This window comes from Acipenser ruthenus, chromosome 32, assembly GCF_902713425.1.
Source record: "Acipenser ruthenus chromosome 32, fAciRut3.2 maternal haplotype, whole genome shotgun sequence".
In the NCBI taxonomy this organism is placed as follows: Eukaryota; Metazoa; Chordata; class Actinopteri; order Acipenseriformes; family Acipenseridae; genus Acipenser; species Acipenser ruthenus.
This window is the reverse complement of record NC_081220.1, coordinates 2,864,849-2,891,647: the sequence shown is the minus strand read 5'-3', so window position 1 is coordinate 2,891,647 and position 26,799 is coordinate 2,864,849. Positions and strand designations below refer to the sequence as shown.

The 26,799-nt window shown below is 41.9% G+C and overlaps 1 protein-coding gene and 2 non-coding genes across 6 annotated transcripts; 1 reads left to right on the top strand and 2 right to left on the bottom strand.

Annotated features, from left to right (window-relative positions):
• Positions 1-3,216: 3,216 nt before the first annotated feature.
• Positions 3,217-3,335, bottom strand: LOC131703615 (5S ribosomal RNA). The gene has a single exon (XR_009310049.1). It is a non-coding gene; the product is annotated as a 5S ribosomal RNA (ribosomal RNA).
• A 1,008-nt stretch (positions 3,336-4,343) lies between these two features.
• LOC117962969 (zinc finger protein 345-like) lies at positions 4,344-18,690 on the top strand. Of its 4 annotated transcripts, XM_059006112.1 has the most exons (5): positions 4,344-4,461; positions 4,636-4,750; positions 5,278-5,541; positions 6,851-7,352; positions 16,439-18,690. In XM_059006112.1, the coding sequence occupies exons 3-5, from the start codon at positions 5,320-5,322 to the stop codon at positions 17,803-17,805; spliced, it is 2,091 nt and encodes a 696-aa protein (XP_058862095.1). In that variant the 5' UTR covers positions 4,344-4,461; positions 4,636-4,750; positions 5,278-5,319; the 3' UTR covers positions 17,806-18,690. The 4 variants fall into 4 exon arrangements, with proteins under 4 accessions (XP_058862095.1, XP_058862097.1, XP_058862096.1 ...); XM_059006114.1 differs by lacking the exon at positions 4,636-4,750; XM_059006113.1 differs by lacking the exon at positions 4,344-4,461 and having other exon boundaries at positions 4,568-4,722.
• A 5,465-nt stretch (positions 18,691-24,155) lies between these two features.
• On the bottom strand, positions 24,156-24,227 carry trnaw-cca (transfer RNA tryptophan (anticodon CCA)). The gene has a single exon. It is a non-coding gene; the product is annotated as a tRNA-Trp (tRNA).
• Positions 24,228-26,799: the final 2,572 nt, after the last annotated feature.

Below are 26,799 nucleotides of genomic sequence, written 5' to 3'. Positions count from 1 at the left end.
TCCAGGTCCCGCAGCCCCAATCGCCATACCCCCCCTCCCTCCCATGGGACTGCAGGAGGGGTGGGCAGGGTCATCTCAGCTGGTACAGGAGGACATGCTGTCTATAGCGGCCTTGGGTGACGGGGCTTCTTTCTCCTCGGAGATGCAAGTGGGTGAGTCCCTTGCCGAGGAAGAGCCTGGTTCTGAGAGTGTCTCAGAAGCCAGTACCACCCCGCTGTCCAGCTCCATTTCGGCACTCGTGGGACGTGCTGCAGCTTTCCTGCAGCTCCCCTGGACGCCAGCATCAGAACCACGCTGGTCCGTTTTCCGGACGCAGGCACTGGCTCCCCGCCCCCAGAGGTTCCCGGCCTTCCCAGATTTTTTGGAGGAGGTACGCTCCTCCTGGGACCACCCGGCCTCGGGACTCAGTGTGCTGAAGCAGGCCACATCGCTCGCCTCCTGGTAGACTCCACCATTGCAGCCCTGGTTAAGGCCCCGCCGGTGGGTGGTCTTATTAAAGACCCGGCGTGCCCGAACCCCCAATGCAGGGTGACGGAGACACATTTGAAGCGAGCCTACGCAGCAGAAGCGCAGGCAACTCGCTTGGCTAATACAGCTAGTGTGCTGACCACGTATTTAGATGGTGTATTGCGTGAAGCCCCACTCCCCGGGCCTGTGGCCACGGAGCTGCGCCTCCTGTCCAGCACACTGCTGCAAGTCTCCAGTCTCCAAGGGCAAGCCCTTGGCCGGAGCCTGGCTAGCTTAGTGGTGGCTCGTAGACAGCTATGGCTGTCTCAAGCCAGGGTCCCTGATGCGGATAAGGCCGCGCTGCTTGACGCACCCATATCCCCAGGTCATACGTTTGGGCGAGCAGTGGAGGAGATTTTGCAAAGATCCCACCAGGAACGCGAGGCATCCAGTCAGGTGGCCGCATTGCTCCCTCCCTGTGCCTCTGCATGGGGTAGGTCGAGCCGCTGACGAGCTCCACAGACTCGGACTGTCACACGAACAGTCCCAGTCTCCACAGCTCCACTGGGTGACCTAAGGCATCGCCCTCAGGGCACACCAGCAGGTAACCGAGCCCGACCGGCAGGCAAAGCGAACGCAGGTCGTGGTCAGTCCACAAACCAGCGTCATAGAAGATTTAGGCCAGCGCCCTAAATACTCACTCAAATTTGCCAAGCCGCGTGGGGCAAATTCTATTTCCTCTCGGCCACGAAGGTCCTTGTCCTTCCGAAACCCAAGGTGGCGTAGTCAACACAATCTCTTGGTATCATACAGGTTACAGTGGACACCCTACCCGTGACACATACATGTAAACTACACCACGGTGAGCAGCTCCTTCCTCCAGACACAGACCACACTGTAGTGTTTAGATGACTGGGTGTGAGGAGCCTTGTGTTAACAATGGAAGAACTGGACTGACTTGGGAGCTCACTGCTGCTGCCTATTTCAATTGTTTTATTACTGTGTTACAGTATGGGGCAGCAGTAGTGCTCTGGCTCCCTCTTGTGGTCAGTGTGAATGATGGCAGTGTGTGCAGCTTGGCAGGGCACTGATGCCTGTTTCCGGAGAGGGATTCAATCAAACACTAAGTTCACAGTTTAATAGAAGAGTGGATTAGTTCTATTTGTATATGTGTTCTAAGCGCTGCACTTCTGTTTCAATAAGTGTCACAGACAGTTCTATGAGATCTGAGCTGTGAACACAGGTGGGACTTGATAGGGTTGGGTGACTCACAGTACATTTAGATTATCCTTCCTGTAGTTTTATGTTTAGCCTCTCAGTGCTTTCCTGCTCTCTAGGAGAGGCATTATAAATCTGCTTGTTGAGACATGTGTGCCAGGGAGCTGCTAGTGTTGAGACATGTGTGCCAGGGAGCTGCTGCACACATAAGGAATGAAGGAGACCAGGTGGGTGACACAGGAGGCAAGACAATAAAGAATAAACTGACTTTAATAACGCTGATGTGCTGATCCTGAATAAAAAATAAAAATTCATCCAGGGACTTCTGAGTTCCTCATTTAAAAATGTGTCTGAAATTGAGATAACATCATTTTTATTATTATAAGTTATAATCCAAGTTAGAAAAAGAAGACTAAAGCACCCAATCTTCCATCTATTTGAGGTGCACACCATGTTAATATATGGGGCATTCCATACCAACTCAACCAGTGCAGATTTTACTAGAAAAAATCACCTGGGGTTTTTCTGACATGCTGAGTGCAGAAACTATGGTTGTTATTTTTTTTTAAATTTCTCCTTCGACCTATGACCTTGCAAGGGTCAACAAAAAATGAGAAATTATGTTGTAATCAAACTGCCATGTTTCTTCAATTTTGCATTGCCCGGAGTTAGACCTAGAGAAACAAGTGGCAGGGTTTGCTTCCAGTGGCACTAGCTTGGAGCTGAGGAGTTATCAACTTGCTTATGGGACTTGGAGTTTTTTGTTATCATGACATATTTGAGTGAATACTGCTCATTTCTCCCGAGTAATCCAGGCTGATTCAAATTCAGGATGCTCTCTAATTAAGTATGACCCCATTTTTGGGTGGTTTTGCCTGTGGGCTTCTCGGCCTGGATTGTAAGTCAAGGCGTTTCTTCACCTCTTTAAATGCTGGGCCTAACTACTGTTCTCAGCTGTTGACAGGACTTGGAGACGACGTTGTAGTTTCTGGAAAAATTAGCAATAAACAAATTTCATTTTGACATTTTCTTTTACAAAGCATTTCAGCTATTGAATGACACCTCTCCATGTGTCTGACATTTTCATATTGTTTAATCCTGTCCAATACAATGTGGAATATTTGAAGTAGTGTCTGATACATTCAGCAAAACTTTAAAGGTTCCAAGTCAGGTCTACATCAACAATTATACAATTCTTAAGACAATTTGTTAATTCGTAATATTTTACCTCATGGTTTGACTTTTATCTTTCAAAATATGAGTTAAGAAAAAGTTAACAAAAACAAAGACCATTTCAATGTGTTAAAATATTTGTCCTTAATTGCAACCGTATAGTAAAACCACTTACATTTCTTATTGACTTTCTTCTTCTCTCCTCAAGATGCCGTCTGTTCCAAATGTTGGATTTGTTGCTTTTTCTTTTTAAGGAACACCAGCAAGTTTTCATGGCAGCTAGAAAATAGAAAAGCATATTTAAATATGCATGTACCATGAGAATATTATTCGAAATATGTGGGGAAATAGCGCCCCCTTTCAAGCTGTAGGTAGAAAAGCTTACAGCACCTGGTATTCCCAGGCGGTCTCCCATCCAAGTACTAACCAGGCCCGACCTTGCTTAGCTTCCGAGATCAGACGAGATCGGGCGTTCTCAAGGTGGTATGGCCGTAAGCGAAAAGCTGTGGTGGTTTAGTATGTTTCATAGTAACTAATACCGGAATACTGCTACACGAGGAAAAAAACTGCTTAAAATGAATGAATGAATGAATGAATGAATGAATGAATGAATACATAAATATCGACATAAATGTATTTATTCCCATACGTATTTATTTATTCATTCCAATATTTACATATTACTTTATTTATTTCGATAATTGCGGGTGGTCGGACAAACTTCAAACAAGATTCTCGTCTGTATTGTTCTTTCAGTAGCCTAAATACCAAATTTAAACGACACCAAAACTGACCACGGGGTAAGAACAAATAAAAAATAAGAAACGCATATGCACGGCCATAAAACCACACACACACACACACACACCCTGAAAAGCAAACTTTATACAGAAGGGAAAATAAACACGTAAAGTAGCAGAAATGAGCTCAAATTCAAATAAATCTGAATCATTCCTTGTGTCCTGACCCTGCCTTCTGACGACCCCCCACAAATCCACACACCGTTATTAAAACAGCCCATCTCAGTTGTATTGTGTAATGAATGATAAAGGGCTAGATATGTCATTGGACTCCGCTGACGAGGGGCAGCAGTAGGTTTAGTGGTCATTTGTTTATGCTCCACAGATGATTCGGTCAGGAGGGACACAGACCTGCACTTGCTCAAGGCAGACATATTTTAAACTCAAGTCTCATTCTGTATCACCAACACTGCATTGCCATGAAAAACTTGACTAAACCATCTTTGGAAACACTAGTATTAAAATATTGTAAATGTACGAATCTTGCAAAATTAAAAAAAATATATTAAATATCGGTAGTTCGATACAGCGTCTTTTCTTCTATACAATATTTTATATAATTCTATGCATTTCAGTGGGTAGTTCTAACTGCAAGTCAGACACACCTGAATTCTTCCCGGTCTTTCCCCACCAGCTTTTTGTCACATAATGTGGCCAATCAAATGTTCCATTAAACAATTTAGACTCGCAAGTAACCAATCAGAAGCAAAGCATTCGTTCTGCCCCCAGAACAAGCTTGGTTTCCAAAAACTCAACTGAACCGGACGCATCATTTTAAAGCGCAAGTATTGCGGCGGGTTTGAGTTTGGAAGATTAGTAGCGGGTGAGTTGTTAACCATTTCATAAAATCCTGGATTTATATTGGTCAGTGATATAAGAACAAGCAATTAAAGTAATTGTGTGCTTTCGTAATATTACTAACCTGCCACTAAGCAAATGTAACAGTCTGGTGATTCAATGAATTGTAGCGCTTACTCGGTGGGAACCTTTGTTACAGGGAGATGGGGTCTGGTAGGAAGATGTTGGAGAGCGGGATTCTGGGAAGAGCTGAGTTCGTGGTACCGGATGTGTGATTTTCAATAAAGTGTGTTCATTTAGAAGTAATACACAGTGTGAGTCTGATCGTTTGTGGAAACCCCCCAATCTATAACACTGCTTGTACGAGAGCAGCCTGTTTCCTGTTTGTGTGTGAATACATCATGTAGTCAAATGTTTGCGCATTTTCTGAAACGTTAATATAAACTACACGTTGACAATGTAATCCATGTTTAATATATATATATATATATATGTGTGTGTGTGTGTGTGTGTATGTCAATGGTTAACACGATTTCTGCTTCAGGGTTAAACCGAAAACTCGCCGAATTTGCAGGAGTGTTTTTGAATAGACGCATGCGCAATCAGTAATTTAAATTAAACATCTTCATGTTTTGTGGCGATTTAAAAGTGAAATCCACCTTAAGAGTCAGATCAGAATAATTCTGGTATTTTTAAGTCCACCTTAAATTCTGGAGTCTGAAAGTGAAATACAAATCCACTGCACTCGGGCGAGCGCTTTGACTGGGTGTGTGTGTCAGGAGCCCTCACTTAAACCTCTTTGACAGGACTTATAATCTTTCTTTTTTTTTATTTTTGGCAGCTACCGAGCAGAACCTCATTTGATACTGTGGACAGTTTAAAGATGGAATCAGTCCTGATTAAAGAGGAGCTTCCTGAACTTGAACTGGTCCCCATTAGACTGGAGTTCTCTGGACTGTCTTCCCTCCCCATTAAACAGAAGCTCTGTGAGATGCCATCTGACAGCATCAAGTCGGAGGTGTCTGCGATTAAAGCTGAGCGCAATGAATTGGAGATCTCCCAGACAGAAGAACCCCTTCCTGTGAATGAAGAGGTGCTGGAAATGGTCTGTATTACTAAACTGGAACCCCTCCAGAGACATATATAGAACTATGTGTACTCTCTCGTGTTCTTATCATCACCCAAGATGATGGACCGAAATCTCACTTGAACTCTGCTGATTGTAGCTCTAGATCTATCTATAGATATATATCTGTAGTTTTGACCATAAAATAACAGAGTTAAGTGATCTTTAACAAAGAACCCATGAACGTGACCACAACCAGAATGGTGAAAATGTAGTCACAGCAGTTATGAGATTTTCTTTTTTAAAGAATTATTTATGGGTTGGTTATGTATGTCAGACTGACTATAAGATATATCTGTCAGAAGTTCTCTACCAATAAATCTCTAGGCAAACGTATTCGACTGCATTGCTGTGTATACAAACTGTATAGGTATTTTGATCTAAGTGCTTTCAATGTATTTCACGCTAGTAATGTGAAACCATTTTTCTTTTCATTTGTGATCAGCAGGGATGCCCTGACATGTCTCAAAACACAGGGGGGTTGAGCCCCCTTTTAAAATGCTGACTTTGCCCGAGGAGGGCTGAGGTCTCACGGCCCCCACATACTCGACGCTGGTGGGCAGTTGCTATTCGTTCATCACATGATTTATTTTTTTTTTTTTTTTATAATTCACCATAATCCTAACCGAAACTTCAAAGCACAGGCAACCTCCAAAACCCTTATTTTATTTTATCCCCACGGGATGAATGAAGTGCATCCAGTACTTTCCCAGGCTTCTTGTAGAGTGTAGGTGTAGCGGTTGATCAAACACAACAGGGTGATGATGTGCACATTGCAGAAGTGTCACTGGTGCTTACATTAAAACATTTACAACTCATTCAGTTGGTGGGGTTCATAGATGTTCTTTGCATTCTTCACAAAATGTAAAAAATACAAATTCTCTGCCAAAATGCAAATTGCGCATTTTTCCACAGTATTCTGTTATAAACAGATTTCTAGGATCCCTGGGGATTAACACCTACTTTGAGCAATCGATCAAATCAATCCATTTTTTAAATAAGTTGATCTACACAAAGTCTGACATGATTAAAGCATCATTTAAAATGCAGTGTCTGTTGTGGCATTGCAGTTTACACTGAGAAACATCTGCTTCAGAACCGGTACTGTGCCGCCACTGAACCACCTCGAGAGACGGGTCAGTGACAGAATAAAGAGTCTCTGCATTTTACCAGCATGTCCCATTGACACTGAAAGTGATTCCGCATCAGTGCCGCCACAAACACGGTGATTAGTGCTAATCAGATATGAAACCAGCCCTTAATCTTTTTTTCTTTTGTTTTCTGACAGCTACCAAGCAGAACCACGTTTGATGCCTTGGACAATGTGAAGATGGAATCTGTCCCGATTAAAGAGGAGCTTCCTGAACTTGAACTGGTCCCCATTAGACTGGAGTTCTCTGGACTGGCTTCCCTCCCCATTAAACAGGAGCTCTGTGAGACGCCCTGTGACAGCATCAAGCCAGTGGTGTCTGGAATTAAAGCTGAGCGCAACGAACTGGAGATCTCCCAGACAGAAGAACCAGTTCCTATGAAAGAAGAGGTGCTGGAAATGGTGCGTATTAAACTGGAGCCCCTGAAAGAGGAGGTACTCTTGAAACCAGGGAAGGAAGAATCCGAAGACTTGAAAGCAGCCCCCACTGAGCTGGGTCCGGTACACCTGCGGGAGTGTAGCGTGGTGCTGGAGAGAATCTATGTGAGAAAGCAAGGCTCTGGAGAGGAAGGCTCTCCCAACAGCACGCAAGGAGGTGGACAGGACGACGAGAGCTCACATTCAGAGTGCAGTCCAGCAGGTGAGTGACTGACTAGCTGTGACATTGTCATTCTACACTGAGTGATGGCCACAGTGTGACTGAGAGGCTGAGAACAGATAGCAGGGCTCCACATTAGCATCCAGGTTCATTTCGCATACTTGTCTACACTGAAGCAAATCACTGTGTCTGTGGCGGCACTGATGCGGAATCACTTTCAGTGTCAATGGGAAATGCTGGGAAATGCAGCGACACTCTCAAGGTGGTTCAGTGGCGGCACAGTGCCGGTGTGAAGCAGATTTTTCTCAGTGTGAACAGACACCACATTTTATATAGGACAGTATGTAACACCCTATAATGTATGTAATAGATATTACTGGTACAGTCCTAAAACTCCCCTTATTTTTTCGTGTTCTGAAATCTGGTCCTGCCCACATCTGCAGCTGATGACAGGGGGCTGAAGTTCGAAACCAACTGTCTGACCAGCGTAGGCTACTATATTGTATATTTTATGTCACAGGTTGGGTAATAAATAGCTTAAATATTTAATTTCACCTCAGAATATAAATGATAAAAACACAAATACTGTTAAAAATACCATATGTTAACAGCATTTCTGCTTTATATTATAAAACAAAGTTTAATTTATTAGAATAAGTTAGAGAGTTCTGGCTAAAATGGTTTATTCTTTAATTAAAATACTGTAGCCTACTGTTTTATGTGTATCATTACATGGCACAAAAAGTTTGAAACAAACTGTCAGTTTAACTTGTCTAAGTAACATACTGAAATGTGAGTTACCGGTAGGCTTTATGTTTTGTGCTCTTGCAGATTTGAAGAATAGAATGTTTTTGTTTTTAAAAAAACGAATCCCTATTTAATGTGTGCAACATACAGTATATTCTTTTGAAGTGTGACACACAGGCAGCATGTTTTAACACTGCATGATCTGCCTTCTATGTAAATGGAGGTATGCTGCCAAATTGCAGCTGAGCCTGTAATATCGCTGTGTGAATGCCGTAGTGAAGGGTCCTTTTTGTAGCTTTACTTTTTTGCTTGAGTTTAAAAAAAAAAAAAAAAAAAAAAGTATATTTTTTACTAATTAAAAAAAGCATGCCATGATCAGGACCCATCCTTCAATAAAAGGGCCGTTATGGCAGAACAAGTACACACATGAGGAAATACATCCACTTTGTCAGTCTGTGCATACAGTAAATTGGTCAGCAGAAATCAATATATTTTGGAGGTGATTATTGTGAAGAGTCTGAATCGGGATTCATTTCAAGACGTCATATACACAATTTGGGGGTGGGGTCCTCCTAGGCGGTCCCCTTGCTTGCCTTGCCCTAAGGCCGGCTCTGAGAGACAGTGCTAATCTCTGTAGCCGGACATGTACAAAAGTATTTAATAGCAGTTAAATGGACATTAAGACATACCATGAAACTTCTATTAAACGGACAGGCATTTATTTACAAAACTCACGAGCAGACCAGCGCCTATTGGAGACCGTCGATTATGAGACCTGGCAATTATATAGACGAGGAAACTTTGGAAAATGAACAAGCAGAAATACAAATTTGTATTGTTAATATACTGTAATATTGTAAGGGTTTAAAAAGATTAGCCAACCAGGCATGGGTTATATAAATGCGAACAGGCCACTTGAATCAAGCATGGAGGGTTTATTACAGTGAAAAGGGATACAAAACAACCGTGCCAAACTCAATCTTTCTCTTCTTAACTGAACTCTCCTGAACTGACGGTACAGTAAAAACAAGCTCTAGTTATACAAATAAGTAAATTAAAGATATAAACTACTAGCACTTTTGTTTATAAATATAGATCAATGTTATCTATTAATAAAGATAAGTAATTAAATAATAATAGGCCTAATACTGGTAATAATAAGTTAAATCCATCCCAGATATAGAATGCAGGTAGGTTAGGCTTACAGCGCAATGATAATAATAGTTTTTTTTTTTTCTTATGGCCCCTGGTGGTGATGTCTCCGTTCAGTATATCCAAGTAACCATTTCATAACCGCTTAATCCTTTATAGGGTCACGGGGAGTAACCATTATGTATTGTGATAACAGCATCTTCCACATATTATTTCAATTTCCATTTAAATCATGATCTTATGTACACTTTGTATTACTAAACTTTGTACTTCTGCCCTCATATAATGCGTCTTTATTTTACGCATTGCAATTGAAGGTAACCTGGCTTCAAAACGATACAATTAAATACTGGTCTTTTTTTATTCTTAATAAAATTACCCTTTTTATTTGTTATAAATGCAATAAATTCAAGACAAAGCGACGCGATATACTGTTCAAAGCAAGAATTATTAAACTTAAACCAGAATGTATATGTTTGATGCCCTCAACACACACACTTCAAGTGGTGCTCCGCAGCCCTTGTGTGTTCACAAAGTCTCCTCGCAATTACCCCAGACCACTCGTGAACCCACAATGCTATTCATGAGCTCCTTGACTAACGACGGTGTTTGGGAAACACATCAGATTTGACACGTTGCTGTTACGATGGTCGAGTTACTTTTGGGAAACGGCACCCTGGATAACTTTCGAGTTAGCCCTAATGCCGTTTAAACAATACATTTCTAGCATATTTTTCCAACTATCAACATTAATAAGCACAGTCAGCATTGATTATTTGAACATTTTCAACAGTAGTCTTTTTGAAACGAGTAAACACAAGTCTGTTTGCGGATCCTGGAGTAGTCTGTGGACTATGTGCTATCAGTGGCTTTGGTCGTGGCAATAATAATGGGTTTTTGTTTCAGAAATGAAAGCTGAAACACATTGAGAGTGGTCCAAGTTTATTCTCTGGTATATTGCAACCAGTAAGTTCCAGTGTGTTTTGCATTGAAGGGATGAATTCGCAACTCCTTAAAGGGAATGTCCGATCCCCCCCCCACCCCATTAGGAATTTTTCCACAGCAATGGATATTGAATGAAGTCATTACCCAGCCTCCATATTCGTCTTTTTTTAGGGATTTGACATCTCCAATCTTTGGCAAAGCAGCAGGTGTTACGCGTTTTTGTTCATCAGTATTTTGTTCTGGAGGTACTGCCTGTATCAATTGCGGGTTCTCGCTTCCCCTCTATTAACATCACTGTGGAGTTATCCTCATTTGTTAATCACTGCTTCCACTAGATCTTAGTTCATAGCAAAGCAGTAATCAGCTTGTTGATATCTCATTGAGGGATCCGGCCAAGGGTGTATTTCGGTGACTGCTAACAGGGTCACCAATGCACACAGAACAGCAGCTTCTGAAATGAAAAATCAAGTGAAGGATTTATTCTTTGGTAAAACCCTAAATGTATATTGCATGCCTTTTGCCCCAACCTCCCCATTGAAATATAGGTCTAAGTCTTTAATTTAGAATGTCAGCCTTTAAACAATTTGCACTAATCCGCATGAAACCGTTTATATGTCGGCTGTTTCCTTGTTTTTACAAACCATCATATTCCCCTCGCCACATGTGTCTATAATTTCACGTGGTCCCGTCCAATTTGCTGCCCAAGGCCCCTTTTGTAAAAAGTTTTCAATCATTAGCTTTTCCATAATCTCAGTCTACAAGGCTGTGTGGTCCAGTGGTTAAAGAAACCGGCTTGTAACCAGAAGGTCCCCGGTTCAAATCCCACCTCAACCACTGACTCATTGTGTGACCCTGAGCAAGTCACTTAACCTCCTTGTGCTCCGTCTTTCGGGTGAGATGTAATTGTAAGTGACTTTGCAACTGATGCATAGTTCACACACCCTAGTCTCTGTAAGTCGCCTTGGATAAAGGCGTCTGCTAAATAAACAAATAATAATAATAATTAGTTAATGGTTAAAGCAAAACTTGTTTTCTTATTACAATGTCAATGTGTCTTACATTTCAAATGTTCAGATTACTTTTAATTTTTGTAATATGAATTGCATTTATTCTCATGGATCTTTCTCAATGGAACTGGTAGATAAACATCGTAATGGACCTGCTCCTAAAGACCATCCACAGTAGTTTATCAAATTTGGCTAATTGTGGTAAAACTTCAATGTAATTTAATGAACATGTCCATAACTACCAGATTGAGTTAACAGCCAAGGTCTTTCAGTGTTTATCAAAAGTAAGAAATAAACAATTTAAATGATTCTTACAACAAAATGCTTTATGTGTTAATTAATTCTATGCAAAATCAATCACCAAATTCATGTAATTTTCTTCCTAATCACTTCTAAGTATTCAAAGTATATTATTTAAAAAGTGGGCATTGAAATGAGTGTGTGTGTGTGTGTGTGTGTCTGTGTGGTGAGAGCCTGTAGTCCCAGAATGCAGCTGGACATCTCTTTCTCTCCATTCTCACACAGTCCGTACAACACAGCTTGAGACCCCAAACACAGTTCAATTTATTGTAGGTTTGTTTGTCGAAACCATATTGTACCCAATTATGTAGGTAAAAATCGATGAAACAGTTAAGAGATTTGATTAACATTCCCAGTCCTCTAATTCACTCTCCCTCTAGAAGCTATAGTGTGTGCAATATGAAACTTAATGTTATGTTCTTCTTTAAAAGAGACGGCTATCTCTTACAGCGACCTTGTTGTTACCAGAGTTTTCTGGTAATTTTTTTTAAATCTTTTTTTCAAAAGCAATTCACATACACTTTGAACTTTTATATGTTTCCCATAACGTCACTCAAGCATTTTGACACTTGACTTTGAAGACTATGACTTTGGCACTGACTGACACTCGGTTCTCTTTTAAAAGCCCAATCATTTGACAACAGCCTGATCATATTCCTCCCACTTTCACAAAAGCCGTTCCGACAGAAAAGGCTACCTTCCTTCCCTCCTAATAACGTTTAACCTCTGGGCGGGAGGGTGGGAAAGTTAGTCCAGCCAACCCCGACCCTGACACCTGTCAAATACCAGACGGACATGGCTGCCTTTTCTAACCTGGACGCCCTGCCATCTGCTGCCCGCTGTCTCTAACTTTATCCTATTGTTGCCCCCTGGGCTTCTGTTAGGGGGCGCCCGTTTAACCCCCACATTTTCCCTTAAGCCCCATGTCCCCATGTAGCAGCACTAACCCATGCGGTGCAGGGCATAGGGTCAGCAATGCCCCCTCTGGTGGTTGTGGCAACCTCCACACTCCTGGCGGTGGCAATGCCCCCTCTGGCGGTGGTGGTAGCAGTGGCCACACTGCTGCTAGTAGTGGCAACAGCCACTCCTCTGCTGCTGCTGGGGCAAACGGCCACTTAGGCAGGGGTGCTGTCGGCTACAGACGCTCCGACAGGCTCATTTTCTCTCCCCGTGGGAACCATAGCTCCACCCCCTCTGGTTGACACGACTGCCATTCCCCCTTCCTGGGCTGGTGGTAGCTCCTCCCCCTGAGAATGCTGGGCTGAGAGCTCCGCCTCCTTCTCTGGTAACTGGGCTGGCGGAAGCTCCTCCCCCTGAGAATGCTGGGCTGAGAGCTCCGCCTCCTTTTCTGGTAACTGGGCTGGCGGAAGCTCCTCCCCCTGAGAATGGGGCTGAGAGCTCCGCCTCCTTCTCTGGTAACTGGGCTGGCGGAAGCTCCTCCCCCTGAGAATGCTGGGCTGAGAGCTCCGCCTCCTTCTCTGGTAACTGGGCTGGCGGTAGCTCCTCCCCTTTAGACTGCTAGGCTGAGAGCTCCTTCTTTCCTGACCAACAGGATGGCAGCTGCCTTCTTACTGGCTGCCGGACTAGAAGCCCCGCCGCCTTTTCCGCCTCTTCTCATTTTACTGGCTAATGGAACAGAAGCCCCTCCTTCTCGTCTCCTTTCTGTTCAGTGGCGGACGCAACCTGGAAGCCCCTTCGTCTTCCCCATCTCTTCACTCTGCGCCGCCCCTTGGAAGCTCCCGTCCTCGATCGGCAAAGGAATAGCCTGGATTCGAACTCGCGACTTGCAGGCTATAGAGCGCATCCTGCACTCACGTGGAGCACACTCTACTAGATGCGCCACTCGGGAGCCCCCCAACATAGGCAAGCTTAACTGTATGTACAGTCCCTCTCAGGAAATCAGCAATAAACAACTTGACTCCCTGGTCTTCGCAACCAGAATGGGATCAGGACCATTATACTCTGTATAGTACAGGGTTGCCAGATTTCTACAGTGTTTATAGCCCAAAGTCACTTCAAAACTGGCCCAATTTGTTTTTTTTTTTTTTACTGAAACCAAGCTTATTATTATTAACATGTAGCCCTATCCTTTAATGCTGCTACTGTTTCCCAAAGAAGAAAACAGTTCAATCTTTTAAAGTTATGCCACCAATCTAATTAGATGATCACATCAATTACATCAATTAAACAGCCACATCAATTAAATGCACCTAACAAATTGCAAAAAAGAGCCAACAGCTTGCCTTTTTTTAAACACAAAAAAGTTAAGTTAATTGAAAGTATGCCCCATGCATTGAAATAACACATAAAAAACATTTTTAACTTCTTACCTTCAAACTCCTCGTGTATTTATATATAATATTTTAGTTTCTAAAAAGCTCCTCTGAGTCGGCACCATCTTCTGCATTGTTTGCTTCGTAGATGTCACCTGTAAACAGTGACAGCATTGCTTTGGATGGCTGAAATTGGTTGCAGCAACACTTATTACGCTGCATATATGCTCTGACCCTAAGAATGTTTTCCAACAATTTCTCTTGCATGCGGGTCCTTAGTTTGGTTTTGATTAGGGCCATTTGTGAAAAAGCACGTTCCACTGATGCATTGCTAAATGGTAGGCCTAAAAGAGATAAGGCAAAAAGACCAAGTTCAGTGAAATCTTTATCACCAGCTGCATCGGTGTGTTTAGCCACTTCAACCCAGAACTCTTTAATTTGGCTGTCTTCAGTGTGCTCCCAGTGTACATTGTTCAAAGCTCGCCATTGCTGTTCGAGTTTGCCAAGATCTCCATTGTAAAGTGGCAAAAATGATAAATTTGCCAGCTGTGGCTTTTTGAAACTGGGTACAACAGTTGGGCTGAGAACGGTAAGTGACTCAAGTTGCTGGATATTGGGAGGCAATCTTTGTTTGATCTCTTTCAGAAACTCGAACATGTAATCTCTGCATCTGCGTTTGATATCCTGTGCTTTCTGAGGTTCGATCTTTGATTCTGACAGTTCTAACTGGAACTTGATCCCGAAGTCCACTGCTGAAAGTGGCAAGCTGTTTCTGTCGGACGTTATGTCAAAATCCATTACAGATGACCATGTTGGAAAATCGTGAGGTTTCATGATTCGTTGGATCAAACTGCGGTAAAATGTCATTAAATCAGCAAGAGGTTTCGCTGGATTGGCACTGTCAGGCTGAAACAGCTTGTTTATTCTGTTAACCTCGGTGACAAGGGGCTGAAGAAAAACCAGATACAATCTGTTTACGCGGTCTGAATGCATCTGGTACAGCAGTTCAGCATTGTAATTCCTTTCCCTGCCCTTTTGTAAGCTGAAAGTGCAACTTTAGCTCTTCGTATTGAGAAAGCACTCGATCAACACACTGGCTAATTGCAAGCCATCTTGTGTCAGAAAGCTGCAAAATCTTCAGCGGGGCTTCTCCAACATTAATGGTGGCATAGAGATCGCGGTACTTCTTTTGACGCTGAGTGCTGTGGGAAAACCACGAGTACGTCTGTGATACCATGTACTCGATGTTTCGAGGAAGTACGTCCATTGCTTTTGATGCACAGAGCTGCAGTGAATGACAAACACACTTTGGCTCTTTGGCGATGTCTTCAAGCATCTCCTAATGAACAATGGGTCCGATGACACATTTTATAAGTGCTGAGCATTTTGTTCTATGAAGACTAATATCCTTCTGTGCAACTTCCCTGACTATGCATCCCACATGATCTACGGTGAGGATGCTGGAAAGGCAAGCAATATGGGCTGCCAGCTTCAACTCACATATTTTAACGGAATTGTCAACTTGTTTCTTAAATCCCGTGTCAAATAAGCTTCTTGTATTTGAATAGGGAGCTGCGTTTCTAATATGTTTCTCTGTCTTACTGTGAGCTAACAGATCACTGTGATGTGCTCACACTTCACATTTACAGTACCTACACGCTGCTTTTGAGTCATCGCCAGGTACACGGCTAATCCATTCTTGTAACCCTTTTTCTTTCTCAGTCTTTGCAGTATTTTTTCAGTATTTAGATTACTTCTTTATTTTTCCTGCTTTTTAGCGGTTTCGATGTTTCTACCCTGTTTCTTAAAATGGCTGCTTTTCACTGTCAATTAACACAATCGTTCGTCTCTCACGCCTGTTCACTCGCATGGTCATGCGCAGTGGTGGTTGTGGTCATGCGCAATATGTTATTTTATTGGGAAACACAGTTTTACGTAGTTTGTGTGCACTGCGGTGGGTAGGCTGCAAAAGTTTATTCATTTTTAATAGTTATTCTTTTTTATATGTATAAAGTAAACTAGCCCAAAAAACCACGAGACCTCTTGAAAGTAGCCCAAAAAGTAGCAACCAGCGACTCCTAAATATTTCCCGCGGCTGTCTTTTTAAAGGAAAACCGCGGACCTGGCAACTCTGGTATAGTATTTCAAACACCCAATCTCTGTCTACTTTACACCGCCCCTTAAATCTGTTTTTCGAAAAAGACTAAAAGTTCTAGGCTGACTCTCCTGATCAAACCTTCCGAGATCGGCACAGGGCCCCAGAATCAAAGTGCACAGATTCCTCTTAGAAATTTATAGCTCTGTTACCCCCTACAATCTCCCTATCCTAATCTAGCTGATCGGGCTAGTATTAATAACAGATAGGTACCTATTGCGACCCTTTTTGACAAATAATAAACAATAATCAACAACACCAGAAAAAACAGTATAGTAGGTTACTATTCCTGTGATGAATAAATTAAACTTATACTCATCCTTAGTTGTCCTCTAAAGTTCAGTTAAAGAGAGGTTAGAAGGTTCCTTCATGCGTTCAGATGGATGAAATCAAATCAGTTTTGCAGCCTCCCTGGTGCGGACTACACTACAGTTACCTACACTACCTAACCCAGAAAAGGTCATGAAACGACATAATGAGGAAGGAACATTTGCTGCATTTCTTACTTAAAACAGTCTCTGATTTTTCTCTCCTGTTTGTTTTTTCCAGGTTCCAGTCCAGCAGTTCAAGCAAGGACCCAGTTAAGGAATTTAAAAATACTGAGAGGAGAGAAATTAAATACCAGAGGAGAGAAACCGTATCGCTGCTCTGACTGTGGAAAGAGTTTTAGTCTCTCAGGAGACCTTGTGATACACCAGCGAATTCACACAGGAGAGAAACCCTATCGCTGCTCTGACTGTGGAAAGAGGTTCAAGTCATCAGGACACCGTACAGCACACCAGCGAATTCACACAGGAGAGAAACCGCATTGCTGCTCTGACTGTGGAAAGAGTTTCAGGAGCTCAGGAGACCTTGTGATACACCAGCGAATTCACACAGGGGAGAAACCCTATCGCTGCTCTGACTGTGGAAAGAGGTTCAACTCATCAGGACACCGTACAGCACACCAGCGAATTCACACAGGAGAGAGACCGCATTGCTGCTCTGACTGTGGAAAGAGTTTCAGGAACTCAGGAGACCTTGTGATACACCAGCGAATTCACACAGGAGAGAAACCTTATCGCTGTTCTCACTGTGGGAAGAGTTTCAGTCTGTCAGGAAATTTTGAATTGCATAAGCGAACTCACAAAGGAGAGAAACCATATCACTGTTCTGACTGTGGGAAGAGTTTCAGTCGGTCAGAACACCTATTAATACATCAGCGAATACACACTGGAGAGAGACCGTATCACTGCACTGACTGTGGGAAGAGTTTCAGTCGATCAGGACAACTTGTAACACACCAGCGAATTCACACAGGAGAGAAACCATATTACTGCTCTGACTGTGGGAAGAGTTTCAGGGATTCAGCAGACCTTAAAAAACACCAGAGAATTCACACAGGAGTAAAGCCATATCACTGCTCCGACTGTGGTAAAAGTTTCAGTCAGTCAGGACAACTTGGAAAACATCAGCGGGTTCACACAGGAGAAAAACCGTTTCATTGCTCTGACTGTGGGAAGAGTTTCAGTTCGTCAGCAAACCTTGTTTCACACCAGCGAATTCACTCAGGAGAGAAACCGTATCACTGCTCTAACTGTGGGAAAAGTTTCCGTCACTCAGCATCCTTTGCTGTACACCGGCGCATTCACACAGGAGAGAAACCGTATTGCTGCTCTCACTGTGGGAAGAGTTTCGGTCAGTTAGGACACTTAATTTCACACCAGCGTATTCACACAGGAGAGAAACCGTACCGTTGCTCTGACTGTGGGAAGAGTTTCAGACGGTCGGGACACCTTGTTTCACACCGGCGTGTTCACACAGGAGAGAAACCGTACCACTGCTCTGATTGTGGGAAGAGTTTCAGTAAGTCAAGATCGCTTGTTACACACCAGCAAATTCACACAGGAGAGAAAAAAAAAAGAAAATGTAAATAATGTTCCTGGCATTTCAGCACAGCAGTGTTCTGCTGAATAGTGTGGCTGCCCAAGCCGAGGAGACAGTCAGAACAAATCCTTAAATGGAATTTACTAGTGTAACGACCTCGCCCTTAGCACAAAGCCAACCACTATGGAGTGATTACCTCCCTATATTAAATATATCCCATGACAAAAACAAGTTCGACAAACAGCTGTTTGAAGGGGTGATCTCAAATGCAAAAATCCAAGTTAGGAGAAGAAATTAGGCCAATCTTGTCAAGCAAATAGGCACACTTGGAAAGGTGCTGGGGCCCAAGATTCACATAATTCTTGCTTCTAACTTGGCGCCTTTTTTTTTTAAAATCGCTTCGCTCCACTTTATCGCTCCTCTTGAAATCCTCTTTCTATGACTTGAAGTGACTGAGACACACTTGCATTGTAATACGAAAGAGATCATTTCTGATTGGATCAGAATCTGAGTGCTCATGTTCAACACTGTTTTTTTTGTTTTTTTTTATAAATAAAGCTATTAAAAAATGATATGTCCAAACTACAAAGTAAAATGCGCAATGCAAATTTAGGACACAGTGTAAATGCTCTTATTGGAAGTCCAGGAATGCTGAATTCAGCTCCATCGATTGCTATGAGCTACAGCTGTATCACAGAGCAGCTCTCCTGGTAAACCCTTTGAAGGAGGAAACAAACTGCTATTGTTAATTATTTTGCATAGAATGGCACAAGGCAGCTGTAATAGAGTAAATGTAGATGCGCTTTTAGACTGTGTGTTGCTGCTAGCCCCACCCTGTGCAAATTCAAAGTGTAAAACCAGATAACACAACAAGCAGGGGACAAGCTAAGCGATGAGCTGTATTTGATTAGGGAAATAAAAGCTGTTTACTTTGACTATCTGTGTCAGTCTGGGTTCTTATAGAAATCAAATGTAAGACAACAAATATACTAGAAGTGTCAGGGGTGGAAGTTGCAGATGTTGAGATTTTAGAGTCAGTGTTTCCCAGCATGCATCACTGTGAGCAGCTCCTTCCTCCAGACACAGACCACACTGTAGTGTTTAGATGACTGGGTGTGAGGAGCCTTGTGTTAACAATGGGATAACTGGGCTGACTGGGGAGCTCACTGCTACGGCCTATTTCAATAGTCTTATTACTGTGTTGTTACATTATGGACAGCAGTGGTGCTCTGGCTCCCTCTTGTGGTCACTATTAATATCTGCGGTGTGTCTCTCGGAGGTCAAATTAATTGCTCTTTGTCATTAAAATGCTGCTTTTATCATCAAACTCTTTGGACTTCTTTTCTGAGTATGAACACATCTCTTCTGTATGCAGGTTTTTAAATGATGAAAACAAGAAAAAGAATGAAGTAAAGCAAATAGATTCTTATTTACTTCCTCACATATAATAGCAGCACTAATGTCCCCCATGGTGGGCTCTAAGACTAGATCATTGACCTGGTCTTTCTTTAAATGACCTTTCACGTTGGACACATTCAAATGTCATCACTGTCATTAAACAACATTTTACATTCATACTGAAATTATTTTATTAATATTGCTTACTTAATAAAATAAAAAAAAAATCTTCTAAAAATCATAAAATTCAGGGGCTCCCGAGTGGAGCATTCAGCAAAGGCACTGTGCCGGAGTGCAGTATGTGCCCTATAGCCTGGAGAGCGCTGGTTTGAATCCAGGCTATACCACTGACACAGCCTAATCAAACCCAGCTCTGTGCAGTCTGACTGTAGCAGCTCTGCAGCTGTTCTCAGCCTCAGCCCCTGTGGTTACTGTCTATGAGCCGGAGCAGCTCCTGCACAGCTGAGGGAGGTTTTTGTACGGACGTGTATCACTGTGTGAATGGGTAGCTATTGCCCTGCTGACAGTAATAATCTCCTGCATCTTCAGCCTGCACTCCACTGATGCTCAGTGTAAACTGTGTCCCTGATCCACTGCCACTGAATGGAGCTGGAGTCCCAGAGTGACGGTTAGAAGTAGAATAAATCAGGAGTTTGGGAGCTTCTCCAGGTTTCTGCAGGTACCAGTGGATGGAGCTGGTACTAACAAAGCTGCTGGCTGTACAGCAGATAGAGACCGTGTGTCCTGGAGAACAGACTGAGCTGCTGGAGACGGAGTCAGAACAACGTCTGCACTGGACTCTGGAGAAAAAATACAACAAAAAATTATTATAAAATAATAATGCAAGAGTCAAATTAAATAGTGTTGTGTTAGAATACAAACAAAATGTATAGAAGCGGCTAGACAGATTTACTTCAATGAAAAGTTCTGTTTAAAATGAACTCAAGTCAAGCTTTCAGATTTATAAATAACTATTTAATTATCACCGTGTCCCCAGCAGTAGAAGCAATGGCATCATTGTACTGTGTGTTTCAGTGACTCTGAAAGGGCTGAGCAGTGACTCATCAATACTGTGTGTCTCAAAGTGTTTGGAGCAGTGAGGCAGGCACCGGTATACAAAGCAGCTTCCTTTATACAAATCCTGCTGCTGCTGCTGTCACAGATAGAGGAGATCTGAGCCGTGAGTGACCACCAGTGTGATTGATAGGGTCTGGTTCACTTTGACTGTTTTCTTCTATTTTTCCCCCAGTCAAAGCTCTCAGTATATCACTGCTGTCTAATATAACTGATCTGTTTGTCTAAACTGACAGTAATATTTCTGTTTCTGTCATCATTTCAATGCTATTGAGAATTAAAGGGTATGTAGTGCCCTAACCCTCGTGGTATACCTTCCCATGTGCTGCTGCTGCTGCTGCTGCTGTAGAAGTAACGGACCTGTCATTTTTCTTTTCATTGGTCACATTTTGACTGCTTCTTACTGTTATAAATTGGACATCTACTTCACTGTCTTCACAGGCCTTTTCAAGATGTACCTTGAGCGAGCTGCTAGGAGTGCGTTTTCATTATTTCAATCAGACTGATATTTAACAAGCCAGGGGAAAAGGTATCAAACTCCTTGTGGCAAAGTGGTTGCTGATTATGAACAGGTGCAGAGGTGATGCAGTGCAGGAATAAACAGACAGAGATTTGTAATCCGGTATGGAAAAATATACGTTTTATTTTTAGTTATAATCCAGGTCTGGTGACCAAATAATAAGCGATGCGTAAAACACTGAGAACAATAAACAATAAACACAGCATCTCTCCCACAATATACAAGCACGGTCACCAGTCCTGGGTGTGTGCTGTAGTGCTTGTGGTGGGTGATACAGTTTAAAGAGTGACAAATAGTGCAGTGCTGTTCCGGGTTCAGTGCTGGCTCTTAGCTACAGCTCCAGAACGTGTTAGCCGTCTATAAACACACAAGTATCAATTATAGACAAGACAAACAAAACAAACACTCGCGATACTCTTAATACACAGTGCACGGGTCCTTCCGGGTCTATTTCATAACCAAAAACGAAGGAAAAGATTTACAGTTCTCCAGCCCTTTTTATGCGGTTATGCATGACCCCTTGGTATACGATTGCAGCTGATTCTATTGCCTGCAGCTGCTACCTCGTTTACCTTCCAGGTCAATACATTCTCGCACTGGAGTCTCGTCTTTTTCCAGGCTGATTGACTTCCCGACCCAGGGAATGAACTGTCAGGACAACTTGTCCAAAGTCTTTCCCTTTCGCTACTTTGTACCCTCACAGGTCAAGAAGGAGATTTACAACCAGAACTCATTATATTTCCGTCACACTCCTGTATTGATTTCTTTATTGATTGATTGATTGATGTGTGTGAAAGGGCGCACACAGTGACTGATCACACTCCATTGCCATGGCGATCCCAGCTCACTGAGAAACACATGGCTCTTGTATTGACATGTTGTTTTGAGAAAGATTGGAACAAACCAGCTTTCTTTCATTTGGAATGAGACTGAATTAGTGGGGAGTCTGTGCAAATATAGTACATCAGTGAATTAAATAATGAAAACCCATTTAAATGAAAGCCTTTTCTATTGAAGTTTAATTTATTTTCCGTTAGTTTGCCCCTGTTTTACACTTATATATTAAGAATAGCCCCACAAATTGATGAAAGTGTTTGTCTCAATGATTCTTACCCTGAATGCAGATGACAAGTGCCCAGATGAAGATGATAAAAGTCATTGTTGTTGTGGATTCTGTTGCCATGAAGGGCAGCTCTCAAACATTAAATTATTATTATTTAATGTCAACAAATGGAGGGGGACTAGACATGGTCACAAAGCTGGTCCTGTTTCAACCAGTTTTTCAGTTCTGTTAAAAAAAAACTCTTGTAGTCTGATATACTTTTCATAAAGTCTGGTAGCGTATTCCAGAACATGGCACCCTTAATTGAGCAAGCTGTTTGTGCAAACGTAGTGCGACGTCAAGACACTGCAGTCTCCTCTTGTGGTTGATCTTCTAGACAATCCAAAGGTAGATCATTAAGTAGAGACTAAATAATAAAGGCCCTAATATAGATCCCTGTGGGACCCCCATAGTACAGATCCTAAACATTGATTCACTATTGCTTATTTTAACACTTTGTTTTCTATCCAACAAGTCAGACTCCATCATTTCAGAGCCTGACCAGACAGGTTCAATTCAGACAACTTGTTAAACTCACAGGGCTAGAAACACTCCCAGAGCACTGAAGCATGTGCTGCCAATGCAACGTCTCTTTTCTATGCAAATTGTCTTCCTTGGCACAGCAGCCACTTGTAGCCCAGCAGTGGTGTAAACACAGGCTTGGTGCTGTGTGTTCTGACAGAGCAAGATTAGCAGTTTAGCATGAACACTCCCAGGACAGCAGGACTAGACAAAGAACAGCTTTAATAGGAGCATATGAGGAGAGCCAATCAGCCGAGCCCTTATTCCACTCAACACAGCGGGAATGGAGTCAAGTGTGGAGTGTGTGTTTAAAGCAGTACTTGCACTGTGTGTTCAGACAGAGCAAGATTAGTAACTGCCCTGGCATTAACACTCCCAGGACAGTGGGACTATACAATAGAGCCCAGCTATTAAGAGTAGCATTGGAACCTGATTAGCACAGTCCTTAATGAACTCATTAAAGTGTAATGCAGCAGTACTGCTTATTAAACAGCAGCACAGTCATGATTGAAGTGCAGTGAAGTTCTCACTGGCTTCAGTGACACTAGAAGACACTCAGGGCCTCATTCACTAAACGCTGGTAAATGACCAGAATGATATAAATATTCTTAAGCTTTAACCTTAGGGCGATCTCTAAAATAAGATTGGATGGATTGGCAGTTAGCTCATTTGTGAATGGTCCCTGCTCTGCTCACAGCATCACCAGTGTGCTGCCCTATTTACTGAATGTTGTGACAGTACATACCGCCTGCTTTACAAACACGGTATTTGAACACACGCCGAGGACCCAAACATTTTAGCACCTTCAGTGAATAATGTCTTGAATATCAGATCCCTCCCTCGCGGTATTTCTGATGTAATGTGCATGCATTTACCATCCATTAACATCATGAATTATATTGAAATGACCCGCATGCGGTACTTTTCCTGTGCATTGTTCATCACGGGTTAGGCTGCTCTTCACTGCTTGGTGAATGCAGCAGGTGTACACAGTAGCACACGGTACAGAGCCTCACTGCATGTTAACACAGTACCGCTGTGTGATAAATGAGGTCCTTACACTTTGATGCTGGTAGCTCCTCACTGTTGTGGGCAATGTTAGGAACTGCAGTCTGTGATGTTTAAGGCATTTTCAGCTGCGTTCAAAAACTAAAGGAATAATATGCCACCTAATATATCCTTCAAGCCCCTCAAGTGAAATACACAGCAATGGAAAAGTTATTTTATTTGTATTTAATGTGTTTATTTGATATTATAAGATGCAGCAATGTTTATATCAGTATGTCAGTAAAACTTTTAATAACTGCTGGGGATGAAATCAAAGAGAGAATAATTCACTGCTACTACATTATGGACAGCATGCTCCCTCTTGTGGTCAATGTCGATAATTACTGCATGTTTTGTTTGTTTGAGTTGAGTTTTAATATCACTTCTTAAGGAATTAATGAAATAATAAGTCCTGTTTGTTTCTGACTCCCCTTGAAGCCCCTAGACTGCTGTGTGGTGTTTAACACTTGTGTAATTCTTCAGTAAAGTCACTGTCTCAGCTGATACACAGCACTGTCTCCAGCCTATGGCTCTTTAATGAGTTCAGAGTGAGGGGGAGATCAGTGACGTGCCCAGCCTGGGCTCTGGGAGAAGCTCGGAGCTTCAGCCCCTTTTCTCTCGGTCTGCTGGAGGTTCTGATACAGAAATCCCTGGATTGGAAACATAAAATCTGGGAATTCGGGAGTCAGGATATCCTGAAAATGATTTTTTTATTTTTTAAAGAAGTAGCGCGGCTTTGACCTTGACGTGATTTGAACACGCAACCTTCTGATCTGGAGTCAGACTCGCTACCATTGCGCCACAAAGTCCTGGCGCAGTGCATGCTTGTTATGCAATCCTAGAGTGCACAGCAAGCATGCCAACACGGTAATGCCGACGCTGATACTAGGAAAACACTCTGTATCACCAGGGTCATGGGAAACAGATTCTCAGCTTTAAAAGTAAAGAAAACATAAAACAATGCGATTTGCTTTTATAATGTTCATTATTTGAAACGTGGGCATAAACACAGTTGTACTGGCTAGGAATCGTCTCTGGTCAATTACTTGGAAAGCAGCTATGCTGACCAATATATCACCAATAGGGAAAAGCTGGCAGTACTGAGTGACACAGAAGATGGATTCTCTCAGCGCGTCTCCTCTGAATGCGCACTGGCACAAAGGGGCTTTTCTCATCTAATGACGTGACAGAATGCAATAATGTATTGGGTTAATTTACCAACAAAAGAAACATAAATACATGTGTATGTATTTATTTGTGAATAAACTATCTTGCTTCTACGATGGGACTGGAGACCTTACATCCACAGTCTAATGATCGGCCAACCCCAGAGAGACTTTGTCTTGACCAGGGATTAATATAATCTAAAACACAATCACGAAAAGGCGTTGTCTTTTTAAGAATTAAACCTGCCAGACCGAACTCAGGCTAACATTCAATCAATCAATTAATTAATTAATCATATATATTTTCTATAGCGCCCCATATGCGCTTCACAAAATCTATTTAAAAACAAGAACATATTTAATTGTAAGCCTGGTCGAACAATGGAAGTCTTCAGTGTTATTTTAAACAAAGAGTGCTTTCCACGATTTAACATGCATTTAGACAGAATATTAAGCATGTTTATTTATTTCTAATACTGGACCCTGTCTTAATACTGTATTACATTCTGAATATGAATATAGCTGGATTATTAATTGTAGATAATACATAGAATACCAGATACATATTTAGCATTAAAAAGATCAGTGAGGTATACTGTAATGATGCTCCAGTCAGTCTGCCCGGACTGCACCTGAACCATGTTAAAAACACGAAGCCTCTAATAAGCTAATTTGTAAAAGTTAGTAAAGAGTTGCGCTAATATAACGAAGCTAAATTTGAACTCCTAGCTGGAGCAACGAGAGAGGGAGAGAGGGCGGGGCAGAGAAGGAGGCGGAGACGCTGCTAGGCAACCGGCTCGTGAACATTCCACTCAGCTGAGCAGAGACCGTTAGGATTTAAAAATGCGAACGTTCCGAGCGGCGTTAGGCGCTTCGTTAAATTAACACACCATTGCTGGCATTTTAATTTTGAAGATAACCATATTTTAAATACTCAAATAGCACTGTATTAAAAAAAATACTTCAGTTCCAGAACGTTTTCCAACAAATAAAAGGAAGTGTGTATTTATAATAAGTATATTTGTTATGATATTAACACTAAACAAATGTGCTACAGTTTGGTGTATAATTTATTTGTTTATTAAATGTTGTAGTATTTCTTTTTTAATATTGTATTGTTTTCACAAAATAACATCCATACATTATCAGTTCATCTGCTAGAGTAATCAAATCACTCATATTACTCGTCAGTAATTCATACATAGACACGCTGTGGTAACTTCAAGAAGTTAAAATGTAAGGCTGGATTCAAGTTTAACCAAAGAAATAAGTAAATACATTAATAACGACATGAAACAAAAATACGTTTTGGTAGCTCATACGTAGGCCTATTTAAATTACAAAATGCGACCTGTTTTAGAAATTGATTTATATACTACCTGCCATTCAATTCTAAATTATATTTAAAACTGTTTGAGGGGCAGACTAGCATAGATGATTTCTAAAATCCATTAATATGTTAAACTATAACACCACATTAGCACTCCGAGATAGAAATTGATCATTTGTAAAGAATTAGCTGTGAGATTTTTTAGATAAATAATCAGAATTATGGATGCATGGATTTTTGATTAAAATATACCCACATGTATTTTTGTTTCATGTGGTAATGTATTTATTAATTTCATTTTAACCTCTTGCTGGTGTCACGGCTTGTCTCTGTATCAATTCACTGATGTTTGAGGTTTTGTTTAGTACACACTAGCAGGTGATCTGATAATCTTACTGATGTTATTTTGTGAAAACAATAACACGTTAATACTGTGCTACAAAAAATGACTCGCCGTGTTGTAACTTGTGCGGGTGATGTCATGGGTTGTCATGGCAGCGCCGATCATCACGGGAGGGGTTATCAGTGGTTGTCGGAGAAACGCTGGAGTTCCGCTGGCTTCCGAGGTATCCAACCCGAATATCTAAATCAATACAGTGACAACAAAGGAATGTGACATATAAACCTAATGACTACATTAATGAAGCAGTAATACACGACAGGGTGTGTGTGTTATCATGAGGTAATATCACCACGCCTTGGGTGCGTTGGGAGGCACTAGACGAAGTCGAGTTCTTCAACCGCCCAGGAAGTGGTGATATATCTCATGATAACACACAGACCCTGGAGTGTATTATTGCTATTATTAAATGGGCCTAGGAGTGTGTTGTTGTTGGTAAATAAAGAAGACTTTAAACTTTATTTTAATAACTTTTATTTATGTCA

What these genes read in the sequence shown, in the direction of transcription:
- LOC117962969 (XM_059006114.1), top strand. Translation starts at nt 5,320, where the DNA reads ATGGAATCAGTCCTGATTAAAGAGGAGCTTCCTGAACTTGAACTGGTC. An exon ending in ATGAAGAGGTGCTGGAAATG is followed by an intron (nt 5,542 to 6,850) that starts GTCTGTATTACT and finishes GTTTTCTGACAG; the next exon opens with CTACCAAGCAGAACCACGTT. An exon ending in TTCAGAGTGCAGTCCAGCAG is followed by an intron (nt 7,353 to 16,438) that starts GTGAGTGACTGA and finishes TGTTTTTTCCAG; the next exon opens with GTTCCAGTCCAGCAGTTCAA.